The following is an 11,193-nucleotide window of genomic DNA, read 5'->3' as shown; positions in this document are numbered from 1 at the left end:
ATTAAAATCAATGGAATTTCCTTTGATCAAATAAAAACGACACTTGTGTAAAAGATTGTTCAAACTGTTCATGAGCAACCCAGAGCAGCAAAAGTTTGCAGAGTTTATGCTGGCAGCGAAACAATACAGGAAGCATTTCTTGCCTCTTCTTGAGCAGTGTTTTGATTATAAATTAATCTCTTGAGATCTTACGGCTGCTTCAAATAGTTAATGAGTATCTTAACACGTGTCCAAAGGCCAATTGGTCATGAACATATAAAACTGTGGACCTAGACAGGAAGGAGCACTTAAGAGATACCCAAAGTAGAGTCCAGGGAGGAGCCAACTGCAAAGATGTCGAAGAACGTCTTCTCCTTTCTCCGTTTGTTTGTGCTCCTGATTGGCTTTGCCACTATTTGCTTAGGAGCCTTTTGCATCTCTACAAATTCCTCTGTATGCAAGTGCAATACCTTGCCTATTTCCTATTTTCTGTTACCCTTGGGGTTCTTACTTCTCATCTCTGGGATCTTCTGGAGCACTTATCACGAGGCCAGCAAGCACAAGACCTTATTCCACAGCATTATTCAGGGAAGTCCCAGACTTCGAGATAGTCACATCAATACAATAGACAGGTATGTCTCATCATTTATTTCAGTCCATAGATTGGTCTTTGATGTTGTGCAACCCTTTTCAGTTTGCATGTTTCCCTCCTTTTTGCTTTGTTAAACTTGCTTTATTTAATGCATCTAGTCCTTGCTCTTCTTCCTTCCATGTCTCTCCAATTTTATTATATTATTATTATTATTATTATTAATTGCATTTGTATACCGCCCCATAGCCTAAGCTTTCTGGGTGGTTCACATAAGATCTTTGAGTAGTCCACCATTTCTTAGAATGTGCCCCATCCCTACAAAGACGGCCACCAATTTGGATGGCTTTAAAAAGCCGTCATACAAATTCCTGGAGAAGGCTATCAGTGGCTACTAGTCCTGATGGCTCTATGCTACATCCAGTATCTGAAACAGTAGGCTTATGTACACCAGTTGCTGGAGAACATGGGTAGGAGGTTACTGTTGCACTCATGTCTTGCTTGTGGTTTCCCATGGAGAGCTGGTTGCCACTGTGTGAACAGATTGCTGGACTAGATGGACCCTTGGTCTGATCCAGCAGGGCTCTTATGTTCTTATCGGAGATGATTCCCTCTTTTTACACTTGGCACAGTCCTTGTCCCTCCCTGAAATTCTATTCAATATTTATTAATTAGCTTCCCTTGCTGTGCAGGTTTCTTCACACAGTATTTCCAGGACATTTTGATTCTTTTTTTAAACCTATCATCATGTTTCATATCCATACAGAGCAGTACTCAATATGTATGTTTTTATATATGTTAATTTTTGAGAAATAGACTTACTCCTCCTGACAGCAGACATTTCATCTTAGAAACTGTCCTTTCTGGTTTTAATTTTACTCTAGATCATCTGTTCTCTGTTGTCTTGATTCCTGCTTACTTTTTTATGGCTCAGTATGCCTTCTATTGATTATATATAATATATATGTAATACGTATTGCAACTGATGGTTAAAAATGTTTATTTTATTCACACATTTTAGGCCATTGTTCTGAAAAACTCTTTTAAAAAAATTAATGGCTTGGATCAAGATCACCCATATTGGAGGAAAGGGGGAGAGGTGATTTTTGCCGATTCCCCCTTCCCCTACAACTTTGTTAACATGAAAAATCTGCTCTGACAGATCACGTGATCCTCTGATACAGTGTTGGAAGTGGGGCTAGGGTGATAAAGGAGGAATATGTGAAAATTGCCTCAGTCCTACTGCCTCTAGCAAAAGCCTCTGTTGGATCCAACCCAAGATGGATCCAGACTAAGTTAGTTGCATTTAGGCCCCCTGAAACTAATATGAAATGTTAGTCATAAAAATAAGTACGCCCCTTTGATTTTAATGGTATCTGAGTACAGTTAGCCTAATCTGGATCCAACCCAAAACATTCTAGAGTGCAGCTTTACTTCTGTCTCTGCCATTACTACAGATTAATGTCGTAGAGCCAGCTCACTAGGTGGCACTGCCTGGGTGAGTCAGTAACTCTCAGCCTAGCCTACCTCACACAGTTGTTATGAGAAGCCCTTCTGTAAAAGTGTAGCATACAAAATGTAAGAAATATATAACTGAATGACAAGATGACTTTTTTAGCTCCATGCCTGCTAGTGCACATACAGTATACTTTGAGTCTAAGGAAAACAAAATAGATTACATTAAAATAGTTCCAGAATAGTGTACACCCTGAAATTGAATCTAGGTCTAAGTGTGAAGGCATGACTCAAATCCATAAACACATGTGGCTGTTCACTGTTATCTGTGTAAATGTCTCTGCCATTCCTAGAGTGAAGACTGTGAGCGCTTTTTTTAATGTTAAGCTGGCCTCCGGCCTAGCAAAGTTTGTTAATGGGCCATGGATACAAATGTCACTTCCTGTTTTGTTGTGGTAACAGCACCATAAACATTCACAATTGGTAAAGCAGGAACTCTATAAATACGACACAGCACATAGTTAGATAACCAGGAAGATTTAACACTTTGAAAGAGCTTGCAGCTTGCACTGCAAAATAAATCTCCGAGTATAAATAAACTCGGATAAAATATGCATTTCCTGTTCAAATATGGGGGCTCTAATAGAACAAACGGATGTAACAATTGGACAAAAGTAAGGTTAATTCTTTCCTAAGCCTTAGCACATTCTTGCTAGAAGGTACAACTGTATTCCTAAAAGTGTCAGGGCCTTGCTAGACGAGGCCTTAGCGCGCCTTGAGAGCCGGTTTCCCTGCTGTGCGTCCACATGACGCACAGGGGAATCTGGCCCCAGGCCGCACTGAGGCCTCCTCTAACGCGCCATATGCAAAGTCGCTTATGGCGCGCCTTTTCCGCAGCTCCGGCCTGAGGCTACTCGCGAGTAGCCGCAAAAAGCCACGGACTGGCACAGCACTCTTACGAGCGCTGTGCCCATCTGGCCAGGGGCATCTGGGGGGGAGATGGGGGGGAAGGCCGGACCGGCAGGAGAGGAGGATGGCGGAGGGAGACAGATGTGACACATGGGAGGGCGAGGGGGGCAGAGGGTGACAGGCGCGACACACGGGAGGGCGAGGGGGGGAGAGGGTGACAGGCACGACACACGGGATGGGGACGGGGAGGGTGGGCGGATGGGGGGGCTTAAGTAAAAAAAAAAAGCCTTACCTTGTCCGGAGTCTTCGGGGCGCACGTGGCCCCTTTAAAACAAAAAAAAATGGCCGACGCTGCAGGGCTTCCGTAGTTCCTGCGCGTCAGCCGTCTAGGAGGCTGGGCGGTGCGCGCTAAAGTTAGCGCACTGTCGCCCCGCCTCCCTGCCGGCTTATCCCGGCAGGTCTAGCAACGCCCTCAGAGACAACGCCTATAATGCCAAACTGTTACCTAAATTGTACCCCTGGCCCCCATTTCTCTCTTCATAGCTTCACCTAAATATAGGCACCTTTGGTTCCTGAGGTAATGAATGGTTGTGAGGTACTACCTCTGAAATTTGAGGAGAAAGGACAATATGGTGAGCAGATGTGGAATTTGAACCCCAGGGTTGGTGCAGACTATTCAGCAACACACTATAGACTGTTGTAATTTTAACACAGAACTCTCTTTTAAACCATGTTTTATTGTAATTTTTGCAGGCCTGACTTTTACCCTCCATCTTACGAAGACAGTACTGATCCTGAAAAGCAGACTTTTCCAGTGCCAGTCTCCCCACTGGAACGAGAAGATACTTACAACATACCTCCACCTCTGTATACAGAGAGTAGCCTTGAATTCATTGAGGAAGCCAACTCTCAGGAACAACTGCCACCTTCGTATGAAATATCTGTGCAGCAGCAAGCTCCAGAGCGTGACTCAACACTTGAAGAGACTTCTACTGCACCTGTGCCAGAGACCAACTGCTAATGAAATGGCCTGCCAAAGGACATGAGAAGGAGATAAGCCGTGTCTGCTATTCTGGGACATAGGCAAGGCCGTGGTTAGGCCACTGTGTGCAAAGTACCGTTGAGGTGAACAGAGGACAGTGCTATTCCATCAGTGTGCACTGGTTGCAAAGATAGCCTTGTGGTAGCATGTAGTGGCTGGCCATGTGGCATTAGAAAGGTTATTTCAGATATAATATACTTCTAACCAGGAATAAAACCTGGTGTGGCATGGGTTGTGGATGACATTGCTGGGTTCAAACCAATATTGCTTGCTGGTTGCAACAATTAGATGTTTGTTTACATTATTGTGGTTTTATTCTGCCTGTATTTTTTTTTAAAATGGCTGCAAGAACCAATGCTGTTTTCTAAAGAGCAACGACACTAGAATGATGAAGCGCCAGAGGCAGGGTCATTTTTGAAAGAGTGAAAGAAGAAATCCAAAGCAAAGCATTGTGGTCTAATGACGAATGAGGGAAGCATATATACATACTGAGCGGGGAAAATGTTCTATTCTATCCTTGGCATTTACAAGGATGATGAGAAGCATTTTTCCAAAGTTAAACTCTTGAACTGCCTTAATTACTTTGCAGGCATTCCTCTGTAAAAGGGAATGAATAGATGTTGTAACAAAGTTAGCTGTGGTGAGAGAATGAGATTAAGTCTTGATTGTATCAGACCGTCCAATTCTACAGCCCAAGTAAACAAAGAATTAAATTTAATCTCAAATAGTTACAATGACTTGTATATGAGTTAAACTGAAGAATTTTGTTTTAAACTGTTTATCTGGGTTGTAGACTGTTCTTATTTTCTTTGTGGTTATTATTATGATGATGATGGTACTTTTATGCAATATATATACACATGTATATATACGGAACATAGGGAATAGGTTGAGGACTCCCCAGCCACAAAGGCATGAAGACAACATATTCCCTAGATAAAATATGCTGTTAAGAACATGTTTGTTATTCAAGAGTACTACGTTTGAAAATGGATATATGTATCAATAATGCAACTAGCGATTTTCCATTGTGTACTCTAAGAGCCTCTCAGATCTGGAGGTGGGAGGGAAATCCCTACAGACAGTTAATTGACCTGTAACTTGATAAAAATGACCAACTGAGGTATGGAGGTCATGGACACTTATCCTCTAAAATCATTAACATTAGTTCACCCAATGCCCATATGTAATACCTCAACTTTTTTAAAAATCTCCTGTGGAGCTTTGCCATCTACTTCCTTTGTTTTCTGTTAGCATTGGCTAACTTTGGGAGAGGAAATATTTTGATGAGCAGTTGGCATTTGTTATTTTGTAGTGACATGTTTGTTCTGTGTTCAGACGCTAACTGGTTTACATACTGCTTAATACTGCATTGCACTTTTTTCATAAAATAAAGTTTTGTATTGAAAAACATTATCAAAGAAAAGTGGCATTTGCTTGATGAAAGTGAGCACCGTGTGCTTCCACATTAGACAAACACAATCCCAAATAGAATGCAATAAATTTTTTTGCAGAGCTTCTGAAAGGTTTTAGCAAGTTGCTTCATGACTGAATAAAGAAATCCCACTAGAGAATTTTAGTATATAGTTTCATAGGCATATCCCCGTATGTATATATTTTCTCATCACCATGCAAGAGAGCCACTTGACAATGTTTCTCAGCTTTCTCAAGCATCATCATGAAGCCATGTTCTAGTTTGGAGAATATTCCTCCAGATTCACCATCATGATCTTTTTCTTTTCAAAGTGGTTTGTAGAATTAAGTACAGTTTATATTTCATTTTTCCTTATGACAGTACTGTACAGTAGGTTTAAGAGCCAGCAATTTCCCCAGCGAATGCTATGCGGAATTCCATGGCCAAATCCTAACAACTTCTTGAGTTCGGCAAGGAGGATTTCTAGTGATTCTTGTGGGAAGATGTGTGAGTGAATGATTCACTCAATTTACACACAGATCCTGAAAACTACAACTCTCTGTGAAGCTAGCTATGATCCACACAAATTGACCTAGATCAACTTGCATGGGTGATCCATTTCACTGAGTATTTTCATGCAAAAGAAACCATGAGTTGTTCCTGTAGTGACAAAATTAATAGGCTTGGAACTATTCCTTTATGACCCAGAGAACAGTTATTCCTAAGGGCATGTCCCTATGGGAAGTTACTACATCCCTGATTTAGTGTCTTCATGCATAAGCCTGTGTTGGAAGCTTGTTAAAAAAAGGTAACAAGGTTCACAATATTTCTCCCTGAATGGGTTCCTGTAAGTAACCAACAAGGTGATGTCCAAAAGACGATGTCAAATTAGCAATGTTTGTGCAGTTTAATACAAAAAAAGTTATATTCATTTCTAAATATCTCCCATTTTGCTCAGCACCCAGCTGTTTAGTCCATGACTACCTTATCCCTCTTGTTATCAGAGTAGCAAAGCCACACAGTGAAGGACCACCGGGACATCATAGCAAGTCAACCACTTGCTGCTGGATGATATTTACAGCCTGGGAACTGTGGATGTACTAGTACTGCATAAAAAGAAACCATAAAACTTCTTTTGATTTACAAAAAAAGCTGTTTAATAATTCTGCAATAAAACACTGTGCTTTTAGAAGTGAGGAAACAGTCAGTGCCTCATTTACTTAGATGCAACTAAAAAGTCTGATGTATTTGGCCAAACCTTGTCCTTTCATCAGCAATTTCATGCAAGGCAGAAATATGGCATTGCACTTTATTATATGTCGTAGCAAGTTCGGACAAATATCAAAGGAAGCCAAATCAATTTCTTAAGCACAAGAGCACTCAAGATTGCACTAAAAAGGAATATTTGACCATTGCAATGAACTTTACTAGGCTACAAAAGTATCAGATTGCACAAAAGCCCTCTCAACAAATGACAAGCAGCCACAACTCTGTTCCCAAAGAAAAAACACTCAAATGAGTCACATGTACAAGGAGTTCTTATCATTTCAGTGTCGTGTGCCACAGTTGGAGCTGTGCTATTCTTTCACAGGCGCACAAACCATTTGCTGTACCCAAGCATTCGCTGAGCAATCCTTTCTCCTCTCCTCCATCTGTTCCCTGATGACTCATCCTTTGACCTTCTGATAAAGCATTTGGTGGGCTTTCAGAGAGCTAAACGAATGAGAGAAGTACTGCTAGAACTTCATTCAATTTATTATAGTCCCACAGGTAGCACAGATGATGTTTTATTGGGGATAGTCTCCCTCTGGAGCTCTACTCGACTCAAAACACGCTCACAATTACAACACTTTAGCATGCTACACTGCACTCTAGTTAAAGGAAACTACTTGAAAAACAGTGTTGATATTCCTTTAATGATTAAAGGATTGTCAGTCCTGTTTCCCAAATAGTTTAACCAGAATTATGTAAAAATGGCACGTGCAATGCACTTTAGTGATGTTAAATCAACTCCAATGCACTCAAAATGAAGCCCTCTTAATTCTCTATCCTTTTGCTTGCCTTTTCAAATTTCCTTCCTCTTTTAAAGTCTTAAAGAGAAGAACCTGAATACTGCTGTGTTCTAAATGGCTCTGGAAAAAGTTTCAGAGGCATAAAATGACAGTTACACAGTTCTCAGGGCCAAAATACACGTTCTTCAAATCACGCATAACATTGATTCCAATGCAAACGGTTTTTTTGGACACCCTCCTCCCTGTGGGGGTGGAATTTTGGGATGAAAATGGGATGGGGAAACTTAAATCCCACTCTCCAGGAGTACCTGTGTCCCAATCTGAATTGAGGCCATGTGTGCTTACAACTGAGGTAATTAATCCAATCATTCATGTGTGATTTGAAGAACGTGTAGTTTGGCCCTCAGAGTACCATTTGTCTGAGAGGAGCCAAATCGAAGTTCCATTTATAAGAACATGTGTTTGACTGAGCAGAGCTGGAAGACATCTTCTCTAAGGCAGTGGTAGTTCTTTAACAGATGCTTCTGATGTAATGCTTTAGGGTTAGTGATAGGGCCTTTTAAGGAGACCACAGGAGTATATACAAGAAAGAACATTTATGTCCAGCTTATTATTTTGTGCTGGCTTTTAAGGGAAACACATAAGCAAGGAATTGTTGTGTGAGGACTTGAAACATTTCCTGGAGGATCCATGAACAGAATCCTCATTTTGTTGACTCCTGTTTTTAGACTCATCTCAGGGGACTAACACCTACAACTATATTTCCAACTGTAAAAGCTCAAAACAGCACTCTGGAAATGTCACTAAGTGGAACGTTCAGTTATCATGCACTTATGTAACCAGGGAGTAATGCCAATTTACTGTCTGCACTCCGGTGAAATCTGTGTGCAGAGGCATTTTGGGCATATTCATTTGATGTCACCATCAGGCTTTTTAAAGGGATCACATGACCCTGCCAGTATAAAAGTCTGACTCTGCTATGGCTACTTATCCCTAAAGAAGTGGAATATAAGGCTGTTTCTACACCTGCCTTTTTTCACAGGATCATCCAGGGATCATCCCTGTGCATCCAAATGACACACAAGGGACGCCGGGAGCAGGCAGGGACAATCCCTCCATTTTCCTGGGATAATCCTTAGTTGTAGAGAGGGTCTAAGTTCATCTTGAGAGAGAAAGTTTCTAAAAGTTTGGGATTTAATTCATAATACCTTTTTTTTTTAAAAAAAAAAAAAAAAAGGAGGCAGGAGGGAAATCCAATAATTTCCTTTCCAAAATCAGTAAAATCTAATGAAAAATATGGATCTATGCAGAGGCAGCTACAGCAGCTAAATGCTAAAAGAAGGAAATCTCTTCACGCATTGTTTAGTAAAAGTAAAATAGGTATCTCTTTTAAATTAAAACTGCACAGAGTCACATTCGGATAGAGGAAGGTTTATAAGAAAGCTAGGTGGAAAGGGCCATTGCACTTTTTAATTGCAAGCATGTAAACCACATGTGTAGAGCATTTGTGCTGGTGGGTAGGCATTTGGGAATAATACAGCAGACAAGAGCAGAAAATGAAAGCTGAATGCCAAGGAGTTTGCTGCATGGTAATTGCCTTTCTCTACCTTTTACAGTCAAACGTTTTACCTACATAAAATGTGCATGAATGTAATAGATGCCAGGCTTCAACTGTACAGTATTTGTTGTTTATGGAACTATGTCTGGGAGATTAGGAATGGCAGTTGCCAGTATGATTGGAAAAGATAATTAGTGAAATGAAATCTCAGTGTAAAGCTGCAATATTATGTACACTTACATGGGGGTATTTCTTAGTGGGACCTACTCCAAAGTAAACATGCAGAGGATCAGGCTACACATCTAAAACTAGTAGGGGTTAGAACATCCACACCTGCAGTTTCTGTGCATGAGCTGCATTGCTTTGACTCTGTGCCTAGTGTGGCATTTCATACCAAGAGGAAAAATTCTGGCATCTTGGGTAGTATAAGGCCCTTCTCAGCAGCAGAGCCTTCCAGACCACTGGAGTGACCAAGAGCCCTGTTACATTCCACTTCAAAATCATGGATCATCCCATCACTATCCCAGGAACTGAGAATTTTTGTGGTTTCTGAGCTTTTTCAAAACCTTGGCTACCATAATAGCATTTCCTTTTTGAATTAAAACTAAGGATTTTCAAAATACTAATCCCAAGAACCTGTGCATTGCAACAAATTCAACCAGGGGAGGAGGTAACCCACTCCTGCTTTGCAAATACAGAACACAAGAGTATTTTCTGTCATGCTGGTATTTTGTAATAACTGAGCCTTGACATAAAAAAGGAGCTTTCTCTTTGGTTATTTTTGGGTATAAGAAGATATTGAAGCCATAGTACAGAAGTAAGTGCACTGCTGTCTTAGCAGATCAATGAAACTGAATTATGAACAGCACTGAATTTTGTCCCCCCCTCCCTCTCCCATAGCCCTCAAACCCTTAGAGTAATATAAAGCACAAACAGCGGATGTGTTTGGGCAAGGTCTTCTTTCTCCCTTGCCCTCTCAAATTTGGCCCTGGGTTAGTGATCCTTTCTTGGTTCAGGTGATGACGGTAGGACCCTTTCGACCTGTCCTCTCATGAATCTGAGATATTTTCAGTGCAATTGCTATGAGAGGACTCAGTACGGCCTAGAAGAGAGGAAAACAAATGGCTTTAAGGAAAACAAATGATAATGAACTCATAATTAATTAAAAACAAAACAAAACAATTATGGCTCATATACTCAAAGAACTGAAAGTTCATTGACACACCCACACACCCACATATATATGATATGAAATTAACAAATCCATGAGGGCAAACTTGATTATAACAGGATAGTAAACCTTTCCCCTGTCAGGAAAGAGGGTTCATTCAGTCCATCACATTTGCAAGTTACTTAGCATGCAATCCTCTGAAGTTTGCACATTTATTTACTGTGGTTTTAATTTTTGTGAACCGCCCAGAGAGCTTCGGCTATTGGGCGGTATAAAAATGTAATAAATAAATAAATAAATAAATAAATAAATAAATAAAGAGCCTCACTGAACTTAGTGGATCGTACTTCCAAGTATATATGCATAGGATTGCATTTTTAGAGTGTTTCAGCATTTCCAATGCATGCACTCCAGAAATCTGAAGTGTTTCACTCTCTTCTGGATTGTGCACAAATTGTGGTTGCAGTTATGAGTTACCATGGCTTGCATAATTAACTTTAAAACCAAGAAATATTTTTAGTAGCAAAACAGCCCAGAATAGCATGTCTATAGCACCAAATAAATAGCCTGAACTAGAAATCAGCCAGCTGCATTAGTTTTCAAACTCTTTTGGTGACCTGGAATGCTCTGCATGTTTTGTCCTGCTACTTAACTGCCATGAACACAGCCCTTGTATATAATATACCAGAAAGCCGTGGATATAATTTCAAAATGCCAGGCTCACCCTTTGGGATTTCTAACTTGGGACAAGGGAATGGCCAGCTGTAGATGCTGCTGGGATGATTCACTCTCTCTCTCTCTAATACACACACACAGAGCGCCTTCCACCCCACTTACACACATACACATACTCTTTCCCCACCATCTTTGCACATGGGGAGGTTTAAACCTCTCCTCCTGGAGCATTGAGATACTATCATGTGCCTTCCCATCCCCCCTGACAACAGTCCCATCACACACCTCCCCCTGCCCAGCTGATTGGTGTTGGGAACAGCTGAAGAGCACACCAGTTGGTGCGCTCTTCAGCTGTTTCCAGTGGCAGTCAGCTGGGGAGCCAAATCAAC

General features: G+C 40.9%; 2 protein-coding genes across 3 annotated transcripts in view; one reads left to right on the top strand and one right to left on the bottom strand.

The window, feature by feature from the left end:
* The first annotated feature begins 333 nt into the window (after positions 1–333).
* TMEM252 (transmembrane protein 252) lies at positions 334–3,953 on the top strand. The gene is made up of 2 exons (XM_063128757.1): positions 334–611; positions 3,686–3,953. Exons 1-2 carry the CDS (start codon positions 334–336, stop codon positions 3,951–3,953), a joined length of 546 nt encoding a protein of 181 aa, XP_062984827.1.
* A 2,571-nt stretch (positions 3,954–6,524) lies between these two features.
* PGM5 (phosphoglucomutase 5) overlaps positions 6,525–11,193 on the bottom strand; it is a 68,307-nt gene continuing 63,638 nt past the window's right edge. The window contains exons 11-12 of one of the 2 annotated variants that reach the window (XR_010025589.1): positions 9,893–10,060; positions 6,525–7,101 (exon numbers count right to left, since the gene is read on the bottom strand). Coding sequence is in view for 1 of the 2 variants with exons in the window: in XM_063129306.1 (XP_062985376.1) it covers positions 9,971–10,060 (90 nt within the window). In the remaining variant the exon portion in view is untranslated. Of the gene's footprint in view, positions 7,102–8,625; positions 10,061–11,193 lie in introns of those variants that run through there. The other variant, XM_063129306.1, reaches the window with a different exon arrangement.

This window comes from Elgaria multicarinata, chromosome 6, assembly GCF_023053635.1.
Source record: "Elgaria multicarinata webbii isolate HBS135686 ecotype San Diego chromosome 6, rElgMul1.1.pri, whole genome shotgun sequence".
Lineage (NCBI taxonomy): Eukaryota > Metazoa > Chordata > Lepidosauria > Squamata > Anguidae > Elgaria > Elgaria multicarinata.
Note: the sequence above shows the minus strand (reverse complement) of the source record. Positions and strands in the feature narration are given on the sequence as shown.